Raw genomic sequence first — 25,215 nt, forward strand, 5'->3', positions numbered from 1 at the left:
GCAGTGGTGGCACCGAGTGCCCGGCCAGCGCTTGCCACCTGCCCCCCGGGCCTCAGTTTCCCCTGCCCGCGGCGCCCCCAGCGCCACCCCTGCAGCCATGTGGATGGTGTCACCGCCTGTTGGTAAGTGCCAGCGTGATGCCCCCGTGCCACCCAGCCCCTGAGCAAGGTGTTTCCTTCCCCTCCCCCCTCCCCTCATACCCAAAAAATGCCCTTTGGCAGGGGGGGAGTTTAGCTTAAACCAATCAAGATGCTGGGGGCCAAGCGCTGCCTGCTGGGCCCTGCAAGCTGGGGCAGGAGAGGCTCAAAACAATAAAGGAGCCCCAAAAACATAGGTGGAATCTGCACCTCCTCTGGCTGGGGAGCACTGCAGGGGTGAGATGCCCTCCTGGGGGGGTGAGATGCCCTCCTGGGGGGTGAGACCCCTTGCTGGGGGGGTGAGACCCTCTCCTGGGGCATACAGCTGCCCTGTAAAGCAAAGAAGAACCCAAACTGCCTTTTCCCCCTCCTTTCATGACTGTCTCTGGGGTGAGAAGGTCCTTCCTGCCCCAGCTCCTTGCTTTTGGGGCTAGGAATGCCAGGCAGGGGTGAGCCCGGGGCGCTGTGGCGATGCCCAGGGATTGTGATGCGTGCCGGTGCCCGGAGCCGGCGCAGTGGCAGCCTTGGTAATGGAAGCTTGATCCTGCCTGGCACAGGGGAGGGTGGGGATGGTGACAGCGAGCCCCCACAAGCACCATTTTTGGTCCTTTTGTCACCTTTGGAGACTCCAAACGCCAACCGAGAAGCAGCCGGGGGCACAGCGCCAGGCGTGTGCTGAGCACCCTCACTTCACCTCCCCCCCAGACCCCTCCAGAGCGGCAGGCTGGGGCTGGGGGCTGCCGGTGGCTGCTGGTGGTCAGGGGGAGGATTTTCCATCCCCATCCACCCAGCTCAGCCCCGCACCGGCGGCTCGGGGCGCGGTGTCCAAAGGTCACCCAACCCCAGCCCTGGCCGCAGCCCTCCTGCCAAGCCTGGAGGGGGGGAGATTCCCATACTCAGGAATTCTTTGAATCCTTTGCAACCTGAGGTGGTTCTTGGGGTTTGGTTGGTTTGGTTTTTGTTGTTGTCGGCGTCGTTGTTTTGGTTTTTCTTCGCTCCAACCCCCTGGGGAGGTGTTTTTGGCAGCATCCTGGTGGCAGGCCAGGTGATGAGTTTTGGCCTGGGCTCAGCAGGGAGAGGGTAAAAGGCGGGGGGCTGGCGAGGGGAGGGGGTGGTTTTTGTCTTGCTCTGACCTGCTGTTTTCTTTCAGATGAAGGATCTCCCCAGCTTGCCTGGCTTTGGGACCACGGCAAAGGCAGGGTGCAAAGCCCACTAGTAGGACATGACCCTTAAACTCTCTCTCTAAAGCTTAGCCCTATAGGTATATAAGATCCATAGAGCTTAAAAAGTGTGGGGTTGGTGTTTAGTCTAAGCTTGGGTTTGGCTTTATTTTGTCCTCTTTTTTTTTGTTGTTTTTTTTTTTTTTTTTTTTTTTTGTTGCTTGGGTTGGCTGTTGGTTTTGTGGTTTTTTAATACTTATTTTTACTGTTTGGATTGGTGTCTTTGGTTTGATTTTTGTTCTCTCCTCCTCCTCCCTCTCTTCCTCCCCCCACCCCCCCCAACCTCAAGAGAGTTTTTGCAAGCGAACAAATGATCCCTGATGCTTGCTACAAGTTTTGGGGGGGGCTTTGGTTTGAGGAGGGGAACAGCCAGCAAGGCAGAACCCCTCCAAATCTCCTCCAGAAGCTTCAAAAGCTTCTCCAGGACTCCGAAAATTTCCCTCAGCAGCTCCAAAATCTCCTTCAGCAGTCCCCAAATCGATATTAGCAGCCTTAAAATCTCCTCCATCAGCCCCAACATTTACTTTAGCAGCCCTGAAAGCCTTCAGCAGCCCCAAAACTTTTTCCAGCAGCCCCCAAACTTTCTCCAGCAGTCCCAAAATCTCCTTCAGCAGCCCCAAAACTTTCTCCAGCAGACGCAAAATCTCCTTCAGCAGTCCCCAAATCTTCTTCAGTAGCTGCAAAATCTCTTTCATTTGCCCCAAAAGTTTCTCCAGCAACCCCATAATCTCCTTCAGCAGCCCCAAAACTTCCTCCAACAGCCCCAAAACCTCATCTAGCAGGTCCAAAATCTTCAAGTCCCAAAATCTCTTTCAGCAGCCCTAAAATCTATTCCAGCAGCCTCAAAATCTCCTTCAGCAGCCATGAAATCTCTTTCAGCAGCCCCAAAATCTATTTTGAGCAGCCCCAAAACTTCCTCCAGCAGCCCCAAAATCTTCTCTAGCTGCTCCAAAATCTTTCAGCAGCCCCAAAATCTATTTCAAGCAGCCCTAAAATCTCCTTCAGCAGCCCCAGAACTTCCGCCAACAGCCCCAAAACCTCATCCAGCAGCTCCAAAAATTCTTTCAGCAGCTTCAAAATTATTCCAGCAGCCATAAAATCTCTTTCAACAGTCCCAAAATCTATTTCAGCAGCTCTAAAATCCCCTCCAGCAGCCCCAAAACCTTCTCTAGCAGCTCCAAAATCTCTTTCAGCAGCCATAAAATCTTTCGGCAGACCCAAAATCTATTTCAAGCAGCCCTAAAATCTCCTTCAGCAGCCCCAAAACTTCCTCCAGCAGCCCCCAAACCTCATTTATCAGCTCCAAAATCTTTCAGCAGCTCCAGAATTCTTTCAGCAGCCCTAAAATCTATTCCAGTAGCCCCAAAATCTATTTCGAGCAGCCCCAAAACCTTCTCCAGCAGCTCCAAAATCTCTTCCAGCAGCTCCAAAATTATTTCATCAGCCCTAAAAACATATTCCAGCAGCCCTAAAATCTCCTTCAGCAGCCCTAAAACCTATTCCAGCAGCCCTAAAATCTCCTTCAGCAGCCCTAAAACCTATTCCAGCAGCCCTAAAATCTCCTTCAGCAGCCCTAAAACCTATTCCAGCAGCCCTAAAATCTCCTTCAGCAGCCCCAAAATCTACTTCGAGCAGCCATAAAATCCCTATCGGCAGCCCCAAAACCTTCTCCAGCAGCCCCAAAATCTCTTTCAGCAGCTCCAAAATTATTTCAGCAGCCTTAAAAACCTATTCCAGCAGCCCTAAAATCTCCTTCAGCAGCCCCAAAATCTATTTCGAGCAGCCGTAAAATCCCTTTCGACAGCCCCAAAAACCTCCTCCAGCAGCTCCAAAATCTCCAGCCCCTCTCCAAAACCTCCTTCAGCCTCCCCCCAAAATCCCCTCTCCAGCTGTTTGCCAGCGCTGGAGAGGGGGCGGGGGGTGGGAGGGGTGAGGTTGTGAGCTTCATCCCCCCGCCCCCAGCATGGACCTGCGCCCTGCGGGGGGCGGTTTGAGCACCCCCGTGGCTGCGGCACCGCGGTGGGCTGGGCGGCTCAGCGCCCCGCACGGCGCTTTGCAGGTATTTTGCAGTCCACCAAGAAGCTGGTGCTGAGCGAGCGGGCGGGAGCGGGCCGGGGCCGGACGCTGGAGTTCCTGCGGAAGAATGCGGCCAACGGGCTCTCCATGGCCAACCTGGTGGCCGGGCTCGCCTCCATCCTCTGCAGCCTCAACAGGTTTGGGGGTGGGGATGGGGCAAAAAACAACGAGGGAGAAAGGGGGTGAAATGGAAGAGGTTATCCAGGGCTGCAGCAAGAGAAGTGTGGCCAGCAGGGCCAGGGAGGGGATTCTCCCCCTCTGTACCACTCTGGTGAGACCACACCTGGAGCTCTGTGTCCAGTGCTGGAGCCTCTGTTCCAGGAAGGATCTGGAGGTGCTGGAAGGTGTCCAGAGAAGGGCCACGAGGATGAGCAGAGGGCTGGAGCTGCTCTGCTCTGGAGACAGACTGAGAGAGTTGGGGTTGTGCAGTCTGGAGAGGAGAAGGCTCCCAGGAGACCTTCTTGTGGCCTTCCAGGATCTGCAAGGGGCTGCAAGAAAGCTGGGGCGGGACTTTTGAGGGTGTCAGGGAGTGACAGGACTTGGGGGGGATGGATCCAAGCTAGAGGAGGGGAGATTTAAATTAGACATCAGGAAGAAGTTGTTCCCCTTGAGGGTGGTGAGACACTGGCACAGGGTGCCCAGGGAGGTGGTGGAAGCCTCATCCCTGGAGGTGTTTAAGGCCAGGCTGGATGTGGCTGTGAGCAACCTGCTGTGGTGTGAGGTGTCCCTGCCCATGGCAGGGGGGCAGGGGCTAGGCACTGGATGAGCCTTGAGGTCCCTTCCAACCCTAACAATTCTGTGATTCTGTGGTTATGAAGCAGGGGTCACACAGGTTCACAGAATGTTAGGGGTTGGAAGGGACCTCTAAAGATCTTTGAGTCCAACCCTCCTGCCAGGACCATAGAATCCAGCACAGGTCACACAGGGACACATCCAGACAGGGCTTGAAAGTCTCCAGAGAAGGAGACTCCACAACCCCTCCGGGCAGCCTGTTCCAGTGCTCTGTGAGCCTCCCAGTGAAGAATTTCCTCCTCCTGTTGAGGTGGAACCTCCTATGCTGGAGTTTACCCTGGGTTTGCCTTCTCTCTGCCCTCCCCAGGCAGTACTCCTACTCCTGCTGGCTACTGCTGGTGGGCTTCCTGCTCGACCTGGCCGACGGAGCCGTTGCTCGCCGGCTCGACGCCTGCTCGGCGCTGGGTGAGTCTCTCCTCAACCAGCCCCCACCCTGGGCCTGGGATTCTCCCACTCCCCAAAAACTCACCTGGCAGCTTCCTGCTGGCTGCCCACAGGTGCCAAGCTGGATGATTTTGCTGACTTCACCACCTTCGGGCTGGGCACGGCGCTGCTGCTGCAGCCGCAGGGTGTCCTGGCAGGGCTGCTGGTCATGGCCTACGTCATGGCCGTGTTCGCTCGGCTCTGCTTCTTCTCCAGTGGTAACTGCAGTGCCAGGGAGAGGGTTTTGGGGTGGATTTGGGGTTTTTTGGGTGATCTAGGGGCTTTGGAGGGGATTTGGTGGGTTTTTTCGGGGCAGTTGGGGTTTTTGTGGGGAGTGATTTGGGGTTTTTTGCAGTGATTTGGGGTTTTCTTGGGGCAAGCGATTTGGGATGTTTTGGGTGATGGATTGGGGATTTTTTTGGGGGTCATTTGGGGTTTTTGGGGGGGCTGATTTGGGGGTCTGAGGGGGTGATTGGGGTTTTCTTGAGGTGATTGAGGATTTTGGCAGGGATTTGGAGTTTTATGGAGTGATACGGAGGTCTTGGGGGGGTTATTTGGGGGTTTTTTGAGGTGATTTGGGGTTTTGGCAGGGATTTGGGGTTTTACGGAGTGATTTGGGGAGCTTGGGGGTGATTGGGGTTTTGGGGGGGTTATTTGGGGGGGGTTGGATAATTTGGGGGGGTTTGGAGTGATTTAGGGTTTGAGGGTGATTTGATTTTTTTTGAGTGATTTGAGTTTTTTTGAGGCTGATTTGATTTTTTTTGGAGTGATTGAAGGGTTTGGGGTGATTTGATTTTTTTTTTTTGAGTGACTTGGGTTTTTTTGAGGGTGATTTGAGGTTTTCTTGGAGTGATTTAGGGTTTTGGGGGTGATTTGATTTTTTTGAGTGATTTGGGGTTTTGGAGGGGGATTTGAGGTTTTTTTTGAGTGATTTAAGGTTTTGAAGATGAGATTTTTTTTTGAGTGACTTGGGTTTTTTTGGTGGTGGTTTGATTTTTTTTGAGTGATTTAGGGTTTTGGGGGTGATTTGATTTTTTTTTGAGTGATATGGGTTTTTGGGGGGGTTGATTGGGGATTTTGGCAGGGATTTGGGGTTTTATGGAGTGATATGGGAGTGACTGGGGGTTTGTGGGATGATTTGGGATTTTTTTTGTGGATGATTTGGGGGTTTTTGATAATTTGGGGGGTTGGGATGATTTAATTTTTTTTAATGGTTTGGGGGTTTTGGGGGGGATTTGAGTGATTTTGGGGTTTTTTTTGAGTGATTTGGGGGTTTGGGATGATTTTCTTGGGAGGATTATTTGGATTTTTGGGGGATGATTGGGGATTTTCAGGGGATTTAGGGTTTTATGGAGTGATTTAGGGTGACTTTTTGGACTGATTTAGGGTTTTGGGGGGGTTGGGGTGATTTGGGGTGATTTGGGTTTTTTGGGGGGTGATTTAGGGTTTCATGGAGTGATTTAGGGTTTTTTTTGCAGTCATTTGGGGTTTTAGGGTGATTTATTTTTTGGGGAATGTTTTGGGGTTTTATGGAGTGATTTGGGGTTTTTTTGGGTGATCTCTTTGGGGAATGATTTGGGGGTTTTGGGGTGATTTGGGGGTTTTGAGGGTGATTTGGGGCTTTATGGAGTGATTTGGAGGTTTTTTGGGTGATCTCTTTGGGGAATGATATGGGGGTTTGGGGGTGATTTGGAGATTTTGGGGTGATTTGGGGGTTTTGGGGTGATTTGTTGGGGTTTTGGGGTGATTCGTCGGGGTTTTGGGATGATTTGGGGGTTTTGAGGGTGATTTGGTTTTTTTGCAGTGATTTGTCGGGGTTTTGGAGTGATTTGGGGGTTTTGGGGGCGATTTGGGTTTTTTTTGTGGATGATTTGGGTTTTTTTGGGGGCCATTTGGGGTTTTTCACACCCCTCCAAGGCTGACCTTTTGGCACCCAGCAGGGATCCCTTTCACCTACCGGGGGCTGCCCTGTCCCTACGCCTCCTCGCTGCTGGTGGGCACCTTCCTGCTGCTGGGGGGGGACCTCGCCCTGCTGCGTGTCACCGCTGCCATCATGATCCTCTTCATGCTGGACCAGGGGCTCTACCCTCACGACAAGGTGCTGGAGTCCCAGCTCTGGAAGAAAGCAGTTTATGCTGGAGGTAAGGGTGAGGCTGAAGGCAGAGGTGATCAAACCCTCCCAGACAGGGGAAGTGAAGGAAGGGGCAGGTCCCAAAGGCTCTTCCCAATCCCACAGGGGTGGTGGCTGTCCTCCTCTCGCCGGCAGCAGTGGCTTCAGTCTATTTCCTCGCCTGGTCAATATCCTACATCGTCTTCCCCTTTGCCATCTGGAGCTGTGAAACCTAACCTGTGCCTTCACCTAATGCCCAGTAAAGCCTTCCTCTTCCTCTTGGGTGCTGCTGCCTCCTCCACCAAGCATCTTCCTTCAACCTTTTAATCAAATCCCAGCCTCAGAGGAAGCCTGCTTAGAAAAGGGGAAAAATTGAATGGAGGGAAAGGTCCTGCTCTGGAGGAGCCCCAAAACACCCTCCCCATGCCCTGTCCCTCATGGGGGTGTGAGCCCTATTGCAAGAAGAACCACCCTGCTCCAGGAACCCCCAAACCCTTCCCTGTGCAGGGGCACATGGAATTGAGGCATCAGACACCATTAATTTATTACAAGGGGGAGGTTTAAACCCCCCCCAGAAAACAAGGACAACTTTTCCTCTAAGTGAGGAAACACCAAATCAACTCCCCAGAGGGCTTTGGAGACTTGATTCACCAGCAGCATTTTGCTGTTTATTATCTCACTCTTCACTGGAGGGAAATAGCCTCTCAAATGTGTTTGATTTTCCAACATCCCCCTTGGTGTCTGCTCACTGGGGTGCAGGAGGTGGGGGGGAAGGGGAAGAAGGGCTTGAAGGCATGGATCCAAACCCTCTGGAAAACCAGAGGATGCTAGACAAAGCAGAGGGCGTGTGGGTGGAGGAAGGAAGCGAAGGTCAAACCTTGAGCCGAGTGAAACACTCAGGGGGTCCCTGGGGAGGTTCCTGTGGCGCGAGCAGCTGTGAGAGCTGGATGCAGCCCCATGGAGCAGCCACCTCCAGGCACCGGGAGGGCAGGATCATCACCCTTGGCAGGGAAGTGGCAGTGGAGGTCCAGCTTGGTGTGAGCTGGGACAGAGCTGGCAGTTGGTGGCTGCAGCTGCTCTGGCACCCAGCCCCAATCTGGCCTCCCCCACGCTATTCCCACCCGGCACCGAGCCGGGGACAGAGCCGCTGAGGAACCAGGAGCCAGGAGGAAAGAGGAACCACCAGATTTTATTTGTATTATATATAAAAAAAGCAGCAGATATTAGATAATAAATAACAAAGGGATTAGAAAAAAGGGTGGGCGGCAGATGTGGGGGGGTCCAGAGTCAGTTGGGGGGGCTGTGTGTGCCCCCTCACTCTCCAGAGCCCTGCATCTGTTTGCAGAAGGAGTCGAACTGCTGCTGCTCCAGCTCCGTCATCACTCGGTTGAGGGCATAGATCTGCGGGAGGGGGGCAGAAAGAGGCGATGGGAGGGGAGGGTTCAGCCCCAGGGCTGCCACTTCGTGTGTACCCCCGAGCCCAGCTCGCTCACCTCCGCCCTCTGCCTCTGCTTCAGCTCCGTCTGGGCCGATTTCTGCTTGGCCTTCTCCAGGCGAGCCGCCGGCTCCCGCGGCTTCGGCCTCTCCTTCCGCCCCGCCCCGCTCGGCTCCATGGCTGAAGCAGTGTCGGGGGAGTCACCCTCCAGACCCCCTCACAGCCCTCAGCCCCATGGGCAGCCCCTCCCTGGCTGCGCCTGGGTACACAGCCCCCTTGGGCCTGCAGCTCTACCGCTGCCCCACGGCGCCCTCAGCCAAACTAGGGTCTAACAGGACCCCCCCCCCCATATCCTGAGTTCCACAGGTGCCCCCCCAAGCATGCCGAGCCCCACAGGCTCTCCCCAGGTCCGGCAGCTGTGCCCCACAACCCCCCAGATGACCGTCCCACAACCTCCTCTCCCTCCCCACTACCCCCATAGGTCCCATAGGCCTCCCTCAGGCCCACAGACAGGGGCGCACCACAGAACCCCTCCGGCACCCCCCACGTCCCCCAGCCCCTCACAGAGCCCCCGTACCCCACGACCTCCCCGGCACCCCCACAGCCCCCTCAGGCCCCACAGCCCTCCACAACCATCCGTGCCCTACAATTCCCCCCCTTATCCCACAGCCCCCTCAGGCCCCACAGCCCCCTCACACCCCACAACCTCCTCTCCATTCCCACAGCCCCCTGTGCCCCACGGCCTGCCCTCAGCACCACAACCACTCGTGCCCCGCAGTCCCCTCCCGGCGCCGGAGCCCCTCAATGTCCCCTCACAGCCTCCCATTCCCCCCATTTCCGCCCCCCCGCTTTCCAGTACCGGCGGGGCCTTGCCCGGGGCAAGATGGCGGCGAGGGGCATCCCCCTCCGTTACACTGCGCATGCGCTGCGCCACCACGAGGGTGCGGCAGCGCCACCTGGTGGACGGGCGGAAAGACGCAGAGGGTGGTGGGCCCCGTACCCAGATATAGCGCACCCCGAATAGCTCACCCTCTATAGAGGCTTACCGCGGATAGTCTACCCCTTAAACAGTCCATCCCTACATATATCCCCTGCACAGCCCACCCTATATACATCACCCCCCTATACAGCCCACCCCGTAAACAATCCACCCCTGTATAGCCTACCCCTATATATCACGCCCCTATACATCACCCCCCATATAGCTCACCGCTTACAGAGCTCCCCGACTATCACATCTCCTGTATAGCCCCCCTCTATACATCACACTCCTATACATCATCCCCCATATAGCCCATTCCCTATAGAGCCCTACCCCTATACATGACATCCCCTATAGAGCCCCCTCCTCTATATATCCCTCACCCCATACATCATACCCGCTTATTGTTCACCCCCTACCCCCATACAGCCCACCCCTTATTGTGCCTTACCCTCATACAGCTCACCCTCTAAACAGCCCACCCCTATACATTACATCCCCTATAGAACCCCCTCCTCTATATATTCCTCACCCCTATACATCATACTCCTTTATAGCTCACCCCCTACCCCCATACAGCCCACCCCTATACATTACATCCCCTATAGAGCCCATCTGTTTATATCCCACCCCTATACATCACACCCCCACACAGCCCACCCCCCCTCTCTTTATGGCCCCTACCCTTCCCATCCCAGCCTGTATACCTCACCCCCTACACAGCCATACACAGGGCCCTATATCACAGCCCCCCTCTGTGGTGTCTGCCCCCTATATACACACAGCCCCCCCCCCAGCCCAGCCCTTCCCCTGGCACAGCCCCATGGGCACCATCCCCTTTATGGGAACTGCTCCCACACATGGGCACCACCCCCTACAGAGACCCCTCCCTGGCGTCCCCTGGGCTGTGACAGTGTGGCACATGGCAGTATGTATGGCACAGTGCACCAAGGTACAGCACAGCAGGTACAGGGCAGGGTACATAGTGTGGCACACCATGGCACTGTGCACCAAGGTACAGCACAGTAGGTACAGCATGGCACACTACATACAGGGACTGGTACATAGTGTGGCACACCATGGCACAGAGCACCAAGGTACAGCATGGCACACAGTATGTACAGGGCAGGGTACATAGTGTGGCACACCATGGCACAGAGCACCAAGGTACAGCATGGCACACAGTATATACAGGGCAGGGTACATAGTGTGGCACACCATGGCACTGTGCAGCATATATGGCACAACATGGTGCAGTACATATGGCCCAGTACAGTACACATAGTACATACAGCATGGTGCATGATGGCACAGTGCTGTAAACATGGCATGGCACAGTAGGTATGGTGTGGCACAGCATGGTACATGATGGCATGGTACCATACACGTGGCACAGCACAGTATGTATGGCATGATGCACAATGGCCTGGTGTCATGGCACAGTATGTATGGCACGGTGCCACATGTATGGCATGGTGCCATATGTATGGCATGGCACAGTATGCATGGCATAGTGCACAATGGCACGGTGCCATACGTATGGCATGGTGCAAAATGGCATGGTGCCATATGCATGGCACGGCACAGTATGTATGGCATAGCACAGTGCAATACATGATGGCACAGTAGCACGTGGACAGCGTGGCACAGCATGGCACATATGGCATGTCATGGAGTGATGCATGATGGTATGGTGCCATAAATACACCATGGCACAGTGTGATGCACTGTGGCATGGTGCCACATGTACTGGCATGGCACAGTACAGTGCATGATAGCACAACTCTGCATGTATGGCATAAGACAGTGTGTATGGCTTGGTGCCATAATTCCAACATGGCACAGTAGATATGGCATGGCACAGCACCGTGCAAGATGGCACAGTGAGCTACTTATGGCATGGCATGGCACACCATGGCATGGTGCCATACATACAGCAAGGCACATGATGGCATGGCACTGTATATATGGCATGGCACACAATGGCACTGTGCCATACATATGGCATGTCCCACCATAGCATGGCACTGTACACATGGCATGGCACATGATGGCACAGTGTCCTACCTATGGCACACCATACCACTGTATGCATGGCATGTCATGGCACACAATGGCACATCCCACCATAGCTGGCACTGTACACATGACGTGACTCAGTATCCATAGCATGACCCAGCACCCATGGCACAGTGCAGTCCAGCCCAGTGCCACCCTATGGGCTTCTCCACCACCCAGCCCCATCTCTCTGAATCCTTTTATTGCAGCAGCCCGGCCCTCCCCCCACCCCTTGCAACCATGGCACCCATGCCCCCCTGGAAGCACCAGCCAGAGGTGGGGATGGAGGGGGGCACAGGGGGCAGTGCCAGCAGCCAGAGCAGCCCCACGGTGGGTGGGGGTCCAGCGGCGCCCCCTCAGATGCGGACGGTGCTGATGCGCAGGGGCTGCACGTTCTTGCCATTGGCATGGCTCTGCCCGGGGCTGAAGTAGGAGCAGAGCTTGCCCGGGAAGCGCTGGCGGAAGGTGTAGAGCCAGGACATGTCATCGGCGTTGTAGAAGATGAGCAGCCCCTGGTCGTAGTTCAGGAAGACTCCAACCTTCTCCAGCTTGCTGCTGACGTTGAGCCGCGTCCAGGGCTCGGTGCAGGCGCTGTACTGGTTGCCGTCGTGCATCACGATGCAGTAGAAGCCGCGGCTGGGCTGGATCTGGATGCTGCCCTTCCTGCTGACGGCCTCGTGGGCCAAGCCGATCATCCACTGCGTCTTCTCCGACACCACCACCTCCCAGTAGTGCACCCCCGCGCCAAAGGCCTCCGAGCCCAGCACCGACACCTCCACGTCGAAGCGCCTGGGGGAGTCCTGCAGCGGCTGGGGGTGCAGGTTGCCATAGGCCACGATGGTGCAGTCGTCGGAGAGGATCAGGCGGTGGTGAGCGGTGCCGGGGTCCAGCGTCAGGGCAGCCGGCACTGGAGGGGACACATACGGCGGGTGACACACACACACAGATGTCAGCACAGCCCCAGGACCCAGCACAGGTGGCTTTGCCCTGCTGGGTTGCAAACCACTGTGGTGTGCGGAGTAGGTCACTGGTGGGTCCTCATCGGCACATCACCACCTCTCATTGGTGGGACCCCTTCCCTCACCAGTCACATTTCCATTCCCTTCCCTCACCAGTGACATTCCCATCCCCTTCCCTCACCAGTCACATTCCCATTCCCTTCCCTCACCAGTGACATTCCCATCCCCTTCCCTCACCAGTCACATTCCCATTCCCTTCCCTCACCAGTGACATTCCCATCCCCTTCCCTCACCAGTGACATACCACTCCCTTCCCTCACCAGTGACATTCCCATCCCCTTCCCTCAACAGTAACATTCCCATCCCTGTCCCTCACTGGTGACATTCCCATCCCCATCCCTCACTGGTGCATCCTCTTCCCTCAGTAGTGGGTCCCCATCACACACCAGTGATGTCTTCATCCCTGACAGTGGCATCCCCAGCCGGTGAGGTCCCCATTCTCTTCCCTTACTGGTGGGTCCCCTTCCCTCACTGGTGGCATTCCCATCTTCACCCCTCACCAACACCTCCCCATTCCTTGCTGGTGACATCCCCAACTTTCACTGGTGATGTCCCTGTTCCTCACAGGCAGGTCCCCATCCCTTGCCAGTGACACCCTCAACCTTCGCTGACCCTGTCCCCCATGCCTTGCTGGTACATCCCTAACTTTCACCAGCATGTCCCCATCCCTCACCAGGATATTCCCATTCCTCATTGGTGATGTCCCATTACAATCCCACTCTGGCACATCCCCATCCCTCACCAGTAATGTCCCCATCCCCACCTCTCACCACTGGGTCCCTCTCCCTCACCACCAATGCCTCCATCCCCATCCCTCACTGGTACCTCCCCAACCCTTGCTGGTGATGTCTTTGTCCTTGTTCCTTGCTAGTGATGTCTTTGTCTATATCCCTTGCTGGTGATGTCTTTATTTCTTGCTGGTGGGTCCCCATCCCTCACTCATGATGTCTCAGTTCCTCAATTGTGATGTCCCTGTCCCCAGATGTCACAGGGACTCCCCCATCCCTCACTGGTATATCCCCACCCTTTGCTGATGATGTCTTTGTCCCCATCCCTCAACTCATGATCTCCCAGTTCCTTGATGTTAATGTCCCTGTCACAGAGGCCCCCCGGCCCTCTCCCCACCCCTCACCAGGATGGATGTCCTGGAAGAGGGATTTCCAGATGGTGTACTGCAGAGGGCCCATGTATTTGGAGGTGGGGAAGTCCTCATAGGTCAGGTTGGTCTCATGGATCTTCCCCTTCAACCTGTGAAGGGGAGACCACAGAATCACAGAAACATTAGAAGTTGGAAGGGTCCTCTCAAGATCATCCAGTCCAACCCCCCTGCCAGGGCAGGTCACACAGGAACACATCCAGATGGGTTTGGAAGCTCTCCAGAGGAGACTCCACAATCTCTCTGGGCAGCCTGCTCCAGAGCTCTGCCATCCTCACACTGACGAAGTTTTCCCTTCTGTTTCCTTGCCTCCTCCTCTGCTCCAGCTTGCCCCCAGTGCCCCTTGTGCTGTCCTTGGCCATCCTTGAGCAGAGCCTGGCTCCAGCCCTGCACAGCTTTATCCCCAGCACTGAGGGCAGCCCTCAGGCTGCTCTGCTCCCAGCTCCAAGCCCCAGCTGCCTCAGCCTGGCCTCACAGGAGATGTTCCACTGCCTGCAGCAGCTCTGGGGCTCTGTGCTGGACTCTCTCAAGCAGTTCCCTGTCGATGGAGAAGAGGGAAGGGGAGGGGAGGGCCTGGGGCACGCGGGTGCCACGCACCACTCGGGCAGGGAGGCGACGCCAGCCAGGAAGGTGTGCTTGTCAGCCTCAGCCAGGCGCTCCTGCAGGATCTGGCTGCCCTCCTGCACCTTGCGCAGCTGCCGGCTGTAGCTTTGGATCTTCTGCTCGATGTCCCGCAGGGTCCTGGCCGTGTCTGCCTCCAGCTCCTCCAGCATCGCCTTCTGCCGCTCCAGCAGCAGCCGGTGCAGCCGCTCGAAGGCCTCCCCGATCGTCACCCGCAGGCTCTTGGCTGAGGACTTGAGGAGGACAGGGGAGGGTCAGGAACTCCAAAACCTGCTCTAACCCTTCCATGAATCCAACCTTCCCCAAATAACCCCCACAGCCCTGTGAGCACAAACAATTCCCTCACGATTGTCACCTGCAGGCCCCTGGCTGAGGACTTTTGGGGACAGGTAAGGGTCAAGACACCCAAAACCTGCTCCAATCCCATCAGGAATCCGTAATTCCCAAAATAAAACTCCACAGCCCTGTGAGCCCAAACAAGTCCCTGATGATTGTCACCTTCAGGCCCCTGGCTGAGGACTTTTGGGGACAGGTAAGGATCAGGACACCCCAAAACCTGGCCCCCCAGCCCTTCCATGTATCCATAATTCCCCCCAAAATAAACTCCCCACAGCTCCATTGACACAAACAGTTCCCCAACCACCACCCATGGGCTCTTGGCTGAAGACTTCAGGGGCACAGCTGGCAGTCAGGACACCCTAAACACCTCTCCCAAGCCCTCCATGAATCCACAATTTCCTAAATAACCCCTGCAGCCCTGTGAACCCAAACAGTTCCCTCATGATTGTCACCTGCAGGCTCTTAGCTGAGGACTTGAGGAGGACAGGTGAGGGACAGGACCTCCAAACCCTGCTCCAACCCCATCATGAATCCATCATTCCCCAAATAACCTCCCACAGCCCTGTGAACCCAAATGATTCCCTGATGATTGTCATCCACAGGCTCTTGGCTGAGGATTTTTGGGAACAGGTGAGGGTCAGGACCTCCAAAACCTGCTCCAAGCCCATCATGAATCCATAATTCCCAAATCAAACCCCACAGCCCTGTGAGCACAAACAGTCCCCTGATGATTGTCACCTGCAGGCTCCTGGCTGAGGATTTTAGGGGCAAATGGGGATCAGGACACCATAAAAACCTCTCCCAACCCCTCCATAAATCCATAATTCCCTAAATAACTCCTACAGTCCTGTGAGTCCAAACAATTCCCTCATGACTGTCACCTGCAGGCCCTTGGGCGAGGTCTTTTGAAGGACAGGTGAGAGTCAGGACACCCAAAACCTGCTCCAACCCCACCATGAATCCATAATTCCCAAAATAACCTCCCACAGCCCTGTGAACCCAAACAGTTCCCTGATGATTGTCACCTGTAGGCTCTTGGATGAGGGTTTTAGGGGGGAACTGTGGGGCAAGACACCCTAAAATTCTCTCCCAAGCCCTCCATGAATCCGTAATTCCCAGAATAACCTCCCACAGCACTGCGAACCCAAACAATTCTCCAACCATCACCCATAGGCTCTTGCCTGAGGAATTTTGGAGGACAGGTGGGGTCAGGACACTCCAAAACCTCTCCCAAGCCCTCCATGAATCCATAATTCCCAAAATAAACCCCTGCAGCCCTGGGAATCCAAACGATTCCCTGATGATTGCCACCTACAGGGTCTTAGCTGAAGACTTTTGAGAGGTAGGTGAGGGCCAGGACACCCCAAAACCTGCCCCATGAATTCCCCCAAGCTCCATGAACCCAAACAATTCCCTGATCATCACCCACAGACTCTTGGCTAAGATTTTGGGGAGCAAGTGGGGCCCAGGACCCCCTAAAATCCTGCCCCAACCCCTCCATGAATCCATAACTCCCAAAATAAACCCTCTCAGCCCCATCAACCTCAACAATTCCCTCATCATCTCCCACAGGCTCTTGGCTGAGGACTTTTAGAGGGTCAGAAAGAGGTCAGGACCCCCCAAAACCTGCCCTGACCCCTCCAGAATTCCCCAAATAAACCCCAAACAATTCTGAATGCTCCAAAAGAATCCAAATATGGATACCCCCACCCAGAAATCCTGGAGACTCTTGGTGGGGCTGGAGAAGTCACTGCCCCTCTCTGAGCCCCTGAGCTGGGGGAAGGAGAGAAATAGCAGAGAAAAACGAAGGAATAAGGCAAATAAAAGCTGCTCCCAGGGCATTCCAAGCAAGCTCAGCTGCTTGAGGGGTGGCTTTGCCAACCTGCTGGGGATTTGGGAGTGTCAGGAAGGAAAAGATGGGACAGATCCATCACACTGTGGAATTTGAAGGTGTCAGGAAGGAAAAGATGAGGCAGATCCACCAAACTGGGGGCTTTGGAGCTGCCAGAATCGGGTCATTGAGGCTCAGAGTAGGTGAGGATGGGGTCTCCAAAGTCTTTGTCCCCAGCTGGAACAGGTTGCCCAGGGATGAGGCCTCATCCCTGCAGACATTCAAGATCAGACTGGATGTGGCCCTGGGCAGCCTGATCCAGATGGAGGTGTCCCTGCTGCCTGCAGGGGGGTTGGACGAGATGCCCTTGGGGGGTCCCTTCCAACCCAATGCAATCTGTGAATCCATTCCCACCAGTCAGAGGGGCTCAGGAGGGGCTGGGGTGGGGGTCAGGGGTCTGTTCCCAGCCCCTGGGGGGTGATGCTGTGTCCCCATCCATACCTTTGTCTCTGCCAGCTGCCGCTTGAGGAGGTGCAGGGCCTCCGTGTGGCCTCGCTCGCTCTCCTGCAGCCCCTGCAGCTGCTCCCTCAGCTCCCGCTGGAACAAACCACAGAAAACAGAGGATTTAGGGAAAAAAAAGGATCCCAGCAAGCAGCTCTCCTAGGAAAAGCTGGCTGGTGGGGTGTGGGATTGTGAGAAAGGGGGTGGCAGGGGCACGGTGGGTTCTTGCTGGCACAGAGCAGAGCTGGGGTGCTGGTTTGTGGGGGTCCTACTTGTGGGGTGTGGCCAGGTGGGTTGAGGGTCCCCAGTGTGGGTGGAAAAGGGAGAATCCCATGGGAGCAGGCACAGAAGTGCACATGGATTGACAGATTGATAGGAGGGAGGCACAGGGATGAACTGAAGGGGGCAGAAGGAGTGCAGGAACAGACAGGAGCCAGCACTGAAGGAAGCAGGGACACGTGGACACTGGAGATGAGAGGAGACACTTGCAGCACGGGGTCCTGGTGGGACCATGGCTGAGGAAGGAGAGGGGAGGCAAGGAGAGGGGAGGCAAGGAGAGGGGAGGCAAGGAGAGGGCAGGCAAGGAGAGGGGAGGCAAGGAGAGGGGAGGCAAGGAGAGGGGAGGTAGCAGAAGGCAGGCAAGAGAGAGGGCAGGCAAGAGAGAGGGCAGGCAAGAAAGAGGGCAGGCAAGAAAGAGGGCAGGCAAGAAAGAGGGCAGGCAAGAAAGAGGGCAGGCAAGAAAGAGGGCAGGCAGGGAAGGGTGTCCTCACCTGCAGCTCCTCGAAGGCGTCATCCATGTTGGTGACCTGGTGCTGCTTGTGCACGGCCGGCTCGTCACAGAAGAAGCAGACGACGCTGCGGTCGGTGAGGCAGAAGAGCTTCACCTTCTCGTGGTCCTCGCAGGGGAAGGAGCCGCGCTGGGCCCCCAGGATGGCGTCCAAGGGGAAGGCGCTGTAGCGCTCCACGATGTTGGCCAGCTTGAGGCTGGGCGCCAGGGTGGGCTCGGCGAAGGTGCGGCGGCACTCGGGGCAGTCGCGGGTGCCCTGCGCCTCCTGGCGCGCCCAGTGCTCCGTGATGCAGCGGCGGCAGAAGTAGTGCTCGCAGCCCAGGCTCACCGGGTCCTGGTAGATGCTCAGGCAGATGGAGCACAGCAGCTCGTCCCTCAGGCTGCAAGCCATGGCCTGGGGCTGAGGGGGGACACACAGCGGCTAAAGCCGGAGGCCTGAGGAGGTGAGGAGCTGATTAGGAGGCGGAATAAGGGACATGGGGGTGAGGCTGCTAATGTGGGGGCTGGGGAAAGGGATGGAATTGGGGGGCCTGGGGAAATGGAAGGGGTTGGGGAAAAGCATGGAATTGGGGTCTGGTAGAAATGGAAGGGGTTGGGGAAAAGGATGGAATTGGGGTCTGGTGGAAATGGAAGGGGTTGGGGAAAGGGATAGAATTGGTGGTCTGGTAGAAATGGAGGGGGTTGGGAAAAAGGGATGGAATTGGGGGGCCTGGGGAAATGGAAGGGGTTGGGGAAAAGGATGGAACTGGGGTCTGGTGGAAATGGAAGGGGTTGGGGAAAAGGGATGGGACTGGGGTCTGGTGGAAATGGAAGGGGTTGGGAAAAAGGGATGGATTTGGGGATCTGGGGAAAGAGATGGAATTGCGGTCTGGTGGAAATGGAAGGGGTTGGGGAAAAGGATGGAACTGGGGTCTGGTGGAAATGGAAGGGTTGGGAAAGGGATGGACTGGGGTCTGGTGGAAATGGAAGGGGTTGGGGAAAAGGGATGGGACTGGGGTCTGGTGGAAATGGAAGGGGTTGGGGAAAGGGATGGGACTGGGGTCTGGTGGAAATGGAAGGGGTTGGGGAAAAGGGATGGGACTGGGGTCTGGTGGAAATGGAAGGGGTTGGGGAAAAGGGATGGGACTGGGGTCTGGTGGAAATGGAAGGGGTTGGGGAAAAGGGATGGGACTGGGGTCTGGTGGAAATGGAAGGGGTTGGGGAAAGGGATGGGACTGGGGTCTGGTGGAAATGGAAGGGGTTGGGGAAAGGGATGGGACTGGGGTCTGGTGGAAATGGAAGGGGTTGGGGAAAGGGATGGGACTGGGGTCTGGTGGAAATGGAAGGGGTTGGGGAAAGGGATGGGACTGGGGTCTGGTGGAAATGGAAGGGGTTGGGGAAAAGGGATGGGACTGGGGTCTGGTGGAAATGGAAGGGGTTGGGGAAAGGGATGGGACTGGGGTCTGGTGGAAATGGAAGGGGTTGGGGAAAAGGGATGGGACTGGGGTCTGGTGGAAATGGAAGGGGTTGGGGAAAGGGATGGGACTGGGGTCTGGTGGAAATGGAAGGGGTTGGGGAAAAGGGATGGGACTGGGGGTCTGTTGGAAATGGAAGGGGCTGGGAGAGTTCCAATGCAGGGAGTGGGCTCAGGGTGAAATGAGGGGAGTGTCAGGATGCTGTGAGGGGGAATTTGGAATCAGAATGCTGCAGGTGTTGCATGAGGAGGAATCAGTGGGTCAGATGGCACTGAGGAAGGCTGAGGGGGTGGGATGGGGGGGCAACTGTGAGTCAGGATGCAATGAGGGGGTTGGAGTACGGGGAAATGGGGGGTTAGGATGCAATGAGTGGGCTGGGGAGCTCCAACTGGAGGTAATTGGAAGGTCAGGGTATAATAGTGGAGCTTCAATGGGAGGGAACTGGGGAGACCAGGTTGCAATAGGGAGGACTGTGGGGGAGAGACTGGGAGCAATTGGGAGTCAGAATGCAGAGAGGGGGTTGGAATATGGGGAATTGGGGGTCAGGCTGTAATGGGGAGGGCTGGGGAGTTGCAGTGGGGTGAATTGAGGGTCACGTTGTAATGAGGGGGAGCTGAGGGTGTTGAAATGGGGGTAACCGGGGGCCTAGGCTGCAATGAGGGGCTTGCAGGAGGGAGAACTGGGAAGCAACATGCAATGGGGGAGGCTGTGGGGCTTGCAATAGGGGTGGAATTCGGGGAGGGGGTGTCAGGTTTCAATGGCAGGCACAGGTAGGGTTGCAATGAGGGGAACGAAAGGGTCGGGCTGCAATGAGGGGGGGTCTGGCGAGTGACAGTGGGAGGGAACTGAGCGTCAGGCTACGATGGGGAGCGCTGAGGGGGTGTAGTGGCAGGGGGGAACTGGGCGTCAGGCAGCAACAGAGGGGATCGGAGGGGTCGCGACAGGGAGGAACCGGGGGTGAAGATGATTCGGGGGGCCCAGGGAAGCGGCGACAATGCAGAGGCTGGGGGAGAGGCTGCCGGAAGGCTGCAACCGGGGGGGACCCCGGGTCGGAGCCCGCCCCTAGTCCCACTCCCGCCGACACCCCGGGTTCGAGACCAGCCCCCGCCACGGCCCCGGCTCCACGCCGCCCCCCGCCGCCGCCACCGCTGCCCTCACCCCGCCGGTGCCGGTGTCCGGTTCCCGGTGCTCGGGGGAGGGGGGGTATGTGTTGGGAGCTGGGGGAGAGAGGGGGGCGGGGGTCGCCAACGCTCCCTCCTCCGCCTCTCAGCGCTCGGGGGTGGGCGAGGAGCGGGAGGAGCCTCGCAGCACTTCCTGCCCACGCCCCCTCCTCCCACCCGTGGGGCCACCCCCGCCCCATTGTCCCCTGCGCGGCACCGCCCGCCCCGGGGGGGAGCCTTAAAGGAGCCCTGGCGGTGGGACTCACATCCTGCTTCCGCAGTGTCCCTCTGTGTGTCCCCGGCATGGACGGGGGACAGCGTGGCACAACCCCCGGGGAGTACCCCACCCACATTGTGCCGCTTCCCGACGGCCTCCAGCGCTCGAAAAAGGCCCCGAAATAATAAAAATCCCCCCCACCCCCCAAATACTTACACTCCCTCGAGGTAATAGTGCTCTCCCCCTGTTAATGCCTCCCCATTTGGATTTGAAGGTTTTCCTGTTTTTCCCACCTCAGGGATCCACCAGGGAATGATTGGAATTGGATGATTCAAAAGCAACAATGGAGCCGGCAGAGGAAAACCAACCCCAAACCTCCTTTTTTTTCACCCCAAATCCAGACTCAGGTCTGAGAGAGCCCATTCCAGATTGTTAATGGATTAGGATTTAGTCAGTATCCCAAATATCCAGGGAATTGGGGCGTCATGACCCACCTGGTGGCCGGGCAGTGTTGCCGACCTTATCCCGATGGCACCGGAGGGAAACCGCGACAGGAGTTTGGGCAAAGCAGGGAATTAATCCTGGTTGATTAGGAAATTGGCTTGGTGATCTCCTGGGAATCCCAGCGGGAAGTGGGGAGGGCTCCACTGTGCCATTTGGGGGGGGTACATCCAGCTCTGGCACACTGGAGGATGCCAGGATGGAGTGATCCCACTGGTTTTGGGGTACACAGCCCTGGATTCGGTGTGCCAGGAGGGCAATCCCAGTGGTTTAGGGGTACATGGCTTTGGTGTCCCAAAGGATGCCAGGATGGAGCAATCCTGGACCTGGTGTATACAGTCCTGGCTCCAGTGTGCTAGGATAGAGTGATCCTAGTGTTTTTGGGGTACATGGCTCTGGTGTGCCAGAGGACTGCCAGGATGAAGTGATCCCAGTGGTTTTGGGGTTCATGGCTCTGGTGTGCCAGGATAGAGTGATCCCAGTGGTTTTGTGGTGCATGGTTCTGGTGTGCCAGAGGACTGCCAAGATATGGTGATCCCAGTGTTTGGGGTACACAGCCTCAGCTCTGGCACCCCAGAGGATCCTGGTGTTCTTGGGGTACACAGCTCTGGCTCTGGTGTGCCAGGACAGAGTGATCCTGGTGCTTTTGGGGTATGCAGCCCCAGGTCCAGGGTGCCAGGAGAGTGATCCCAGTGTTTCTGGAGTATGTGGCTCTGGCGTCCTGGAGGATGCCAGGATGGGGCAATTCTGGTGTTTTTGGGATACACAGCCCTGGCTCCAGTGTGCCAGGATGGAGTGATCCTGGTGTGTTTGGGGTAGGTAGCTCTGGCATCCTGGAGGGTGCCAGGAAGGGGCAATCCTGGTGTTTTTGGGGTACACAGCCCTGGCTCCAGCATGCCAGAGGATGCCAGGGCAGAGTAGTCCCAGCACCTTGGGGTATGCAGCCCTGGCTCCAGTGGGCTGAAGGATGCCAAGATGGGGCAATCCTATTTTTTTCTGGGGGTGGTGGAGGGAGGGAAGCATGTAGCACTGACTCTGGTGTGCTGCAGGATACCAGGATGGGACAATCCTGGTGGTGTAGGGGTCTGTAGCTCTGACTCCAGCATGCCAGGACAGTGATCCCAGTGCTTTTGGGATCTGAGGTTCTGGTGTGCCAGAGGATGCCAGAATGGGGTGATCCCAGTAGGTTTGGGGTATGCAACCCCAGCTCCAGTGTGCAGGAAAATGCCAGGATACAATTCCTGGTGTGTGGGGGATCTGAGGCCCTGACTACAGCATGCCAGGATGGATATCCTGGCATTTTTAGGGTCTGCCTCTGCAGCGTGCCAGGGGATGCACATCTTGGGCTGCAGCAAGAGAAGTGTGGCCAGCAGGGCCAGGGAGGGGATTCTCCCCCTCTACTCTGCTCTGCTGAGACCACTCCTGGAGCTCTGTGTCCAGTTCTGGAGCTTCTGTTCCAGGAAGGATCTGGAGGTGCTGAAAGGTGTCCAGAGAAGGGCCAGGAGGATGAGCAGAGGGCTGGAGCTGCTCTGCTCTGGAGACAGACTGAGAGAGTTGGGGTTGTTCAGTCTGGAGAGGAGAAGGCTCCCAGGAGACCTTCTTGTGGCCTTCCAGGATCTGCAAGGGGCTGCAAGAAAGCTGGGGAGGGACTTTTGAGGGTGTCAGGGAGTGATAGGACTTGGGGGGGGATGGAACAAAACTGGAAGTGGGTGGATTCAGATTGGATGTTAGGAAGAAGTTGTTCCCCATGAGGGTGGTGAGACACTGGCACAGGTTGCCCAGGGAGGTGGTGGAAGCCTCATCCCTGGAGGTTTTTGCAGCCAGGCTGGATGTGGCTGTGAGCAGCCTGCTGTGGTGTGAGGTGTCCCTGCCCATGGCAGGGGGGTTGGAACTGGATGAGCCTTGAGGTCCCTTCCAGCCCTGACAGTTCTGTGATTCTGTCTATGATGGAGTGATCCTGGCGGGTTTGGGGTACACAGCCCTGCCTGCAGTGCCTTGGAGGATGCCAGGATGAGAGGTGATCCGGCAAAGCATGGCGCTGTGCCCGGCGGGCAGGGAAAACCCTGCTCCTTCCCACGTGTGCCGCGTGTGCTGGTGGGATGCCGGCGGGAAGGGAGGCCCCAGAGCCGCAGCACTGGAATTTTCCACCCCACCGCCGGATGACTCGGTGCTGCCGGCACCATGGGCACGCCGGGACGTGCCCGCTTGGCTCTGGGTGTGTGTTCCACCATCCTGGATCCTTTCCGGAGCGCCCGGAGCATCCTTCATCATTCCAGACCTCCTCCTTCTCCTCTGAGGGTTGAAGCCTGGGCTGGCCAGGCTGGGCTTTGGGAGTCTTCTCTGAAGGGCATCGTGGTGAGGAGGTGAAACCTCCACCGAGTGCCCTGCCGAGGCACCAAACCACCCCGTGCTGGTGCTTTTCATCTCCTAAGTGCTTTGCAAACATTAACTAATTAATCCTAATTAACTCATTACCTAATTAGAGAACCAAGCGGCCCCTCCCGTTTGCAAGCAGAAAGGAAATTTTTGCGCCTTCAGGTTTTTTTGTCTCCCCCTCCAACACCTCTGGCACTGGCATCCAGTTCTCACGAATCCCAGGTGAAAATCCTGCTTTATCAGTTCCCTAACCCCAGGAATGAGGATTTTTCCCCCATCCAGCCCAAGCAGCACCAGGGATGCTGGCACTGCCACTGCCCAGCATGGCCACCAGCCACCTTGGGGGTAGGTGGTGAGTGCTGCCACCAGGATTTTATGGAAAATGGGAGAATTTGGAAGCAAACAGCAGGATGGAGGAGTTTTAGAGGGGCTTCGCCCAAAGGATTTCCTTCATGGTGTCCCAGTTCACAGATCACAGCAGGTTGGAAGGCACCTTCAGAGGTCATCTTGTCCAACCCCTCTGCAGGCAGCAGGGGCACCTCCAACGGGAGCAAGCTGCCCAGAGCCACATCCAGTCTGATCTTGAATGCCTGCAGGGATGAGGCCTCAACCACATCCCTGGGCAACCTGTTTCAGCTGGGGACAAAGACCTTGGAGGCACCAAAAAATCCTCTTGGGGCCCACATTTCCCCACTGGGACATCCAAGGTTGCACTCCACTCACATCTCCCTTTCTCCACCGAGTCACCTGGAGAGGATTTTACAAAGCCCTGGTGCTGTGCCACATGGATCCAGCTTTACGGTGAGGCCAGAGCAGGCTGCTGGGGGGAACACTGCAGGTGTAGCAGCCCTGTGGCTCTGCCAGAAGCCCTGGGGTGGTGATTTCTGGCGCTGAGTTCCCTGCACTCCTGCTTCCCTCCTCCTAATCGCGGTTGGATCACTCCTGGGAGCAAACCCAGCCTTGGAACCATCGCTTTTATTTATTTTTTGGTGGGAGGCAAGTGCTTATTTCCTCCATTTTTCAACCCAAGATGGAGCCAGGCAGGGGTTTATTTTTCTTGTTTTATTTTCTTATCCCTGCATACCAACCACCTCCCCAGGAAAGGGGCCCCTTTCCCACACCCAAGATTAAATCCACCCAACCTGGGGTCGGAGAAAAAGCCTGGAGCGTTGCTTATCTCAGCCAGCTTTTATGTGGACAGTCCCAGGAGATGTTCACCAAGCCTTGATGGACCTCCTCATGCTCACTGTGATCCTCCTGCCACAGGATAAATCCTTTCCCCTCCCCCCCCCCCCCCGCCCCTAAGGAATTGGGAATCACCTTGGGTGGTGCAGAGGTTTAAAACCAGAAGTTTCATAATCACAGCCAAGGAAAAAAAAAGTCCCAGCAGCCAAAAGCCTCAGACTGCAGCAGAAGTGAAATCCTCAGTGGGAATCAACCCAACCAGGAGGAAATTGGCGGCACTGGTGACAGACACCAGTGGCTTAAGGGACACCAGAGAAGCTCCAACATGTTCCAGGCTCTCCTGGTGTCCCCTTTTGTGGTGATGCCAGTGTTGAGTGGCAACTGCCAGGTGTCACCATCTGAAAATCAGATGAAAGGGGAGTTTGGGAGCTGCTGGCTCCGGTTCTGGGTTGAGTCATGGACAATTTACGGATCTGGGGACCTTCCAGGATGGGGAAATGTTGGGTGATGGGGGGAATCCCAGGCCAGCTGTTGCTGGTGGTGCCAAAGAAGAGCAGGAGATGTGGGTAGAGGATACAACCAAACCCAAAGGATCACTGCAAAGCATTGCCTTGATCTAGACCTTCCTTGGGGCCTTCATACCCCCTCCATTCACCTGGGGCAGCTGCAGATGGACATCCCATACTTCTGTGGAGAGTTCTTAGAAGCTCATCCCAAAGCACCAGATGCCCAAGGCCCACACCTTGGTGGACACTTCTTGGAAGCCCATCCCATCCCACCCCATCCCATCCCATCCCAGGGCCTTCCCCACAGCCTTCCCCACTTTCTACCTCTC

The 25,215-nt window shown here is 56.4% G+C and overlaps 3 protein-coding genes across 3 annotated transcripts; 1 reads left to right on the forward strand and 2 right to left on the reverse strand.

The window, feature by feature from the left end:
• Positions 1-97: 97 nt before the first annotated feature.
• Positions 98-6,994, forward strand: TMEM269 (transmembrane protein 269). Its single transcript, XM_054394878.1, has 7 exons — positions 98-122; positions 1,288-1,332; positions 3,417-3,570; positions 4,533-4,630; positions 4,723-4,866; positions 6,589-6,789; positions 6,885-6,994. Exons 1-7 carry the CDS (start codon positions 98-100, stop codon positions 6,992-6,994), a joined length of 777 nt encoding a protein of 258 aa, XP_054250853.1.
• A 952-nt stretch (positions 6,995-7,946) lies between these two features.
• SVBP (small vasohibin binding protein) lies at positions 7,947-9,081 on the reverse strand. Its single transcript, XM_054395086.1, has 3 exons — positions 9,053-9,081; positions 8,252-8,373; positions 7,947-8,159 (listed from the first exon to the last, which is right to left on the reverse strand). The coding sequence occupies exons 2-3, from the start codon at positions 8,369-8,371 to the stop codon at positions 8,073-8,075; spliced, it is 207 nt and encodes a 68-aa protein (XP_054251061.1). The 5' UTR covers positions 8,372-8,373; positions 9,053-9,081; the 3' UTR covers positions 7,947-8,072.
• Positions 9,082-11,589: 2,508 nt separating this feature from the next.
• LOC128977460 (E3 ubiquitin-protein ligase TRIM62) lies at positions 11,590-17,878 on the reverse strand. Its single transcript, XM_054394999.1, has 5 exons — positions 17,471-17,878; positions 16,701-16,796; positions 14,006-14,262; positions 13,385-13,500; positions 11,590-12,140 (listed from the first exon to the last, which is right to left on the reverse strand). Exons 1-5 carry the CDS (start codon positions 17,876-17,878, stop codon positions 11,590-11,592), a joined length of 1,428 nt encoding a protein of 475 aa, XP_054250974.1.
• Between the last annotated feature and the right edge of the window lie 7,337 nt (positions 17,879-25,215).

The sequence above is a fragment of the Indicator indicator genome, chromosome 32, assembly GCF_027791375.1.
Source record: "Indicator indicator isolate 239-I01 chromosome 32, UM_Iind_1.1, whole genome shotgun sequence".
Lineage (NCBI taxonomy): Eukaryota > Metazoa > Chordata > Aves > Piciformes > Indicatoridae > Indicator > Indicator indicator.

What these genes read in the sequence shown, in the direction of transcription:
- TMEM269 (XM_054394878.1), top strand. Translation starts at nt 98, where the DNA reads ATGTGGATGGTGTCACCGCCTGTTG. An exon ending in ATCCTCTGCAGCCTCAACAG is followed by an intron (nt 3,571 to 4,532) that starts GTTTGGGGGTGG and finishes TGCCCTCCCCAG; the next exon opens with GCAGTACTCCTACTCCTGCT. An exon ending in GCTCTGCTTCTTCTCCAGTG is followed by an intron (nt 4,867 to 6,588) that starts GTAACTGCAGTG and finishes GGCACCCAGCAG; the next exon opens with GGATCCCTTTCACCTACCGG.
- SVBP (XM_054395086.1), bottom strand. Translation starts at nt 8,371, where the DNA reads ATGGAGCCGAGCGGGGCGGGGCGGAAGGAGAGGCCGAAGCCGCGGGAG. An exon ending in AGCAGAGGCAGAGGGCGGAG is followed by an intron (nt 8,160 to 8,251) that starts GTGAGCGAGCTG and finishes CCCCTCCCGCAG; the next exon opens with ATCTATGCCCTCAACCGAGT.
- LOC128977460 (XM_054394999.1), bottom strand. Translation starts at nt 17,878, where the DNA reads ATGGCTTGCAGCCTGAGGGACGAGCTGCTGTGCTCCATCTGCCTGAGC. An exon ending in ACGCCTTCGAGGAGCTGCAG is followed by an intron (nt 16,797 to 17,470) that starts GTGAGGACACCC and finishes GGTTTGTTCCAG; the next exon opens with CGGGAGCTGAGGGAGCAGCT. An exon ending in GTCGCCTCCCTGCCCGAGTG is followed by an intron (nt 13,501 to 14,005) that starts GTGCGTGGCACC and finishes TCCCCTTCACAG; the next exon opens with GTTGAAGGGGAAGATCCATG.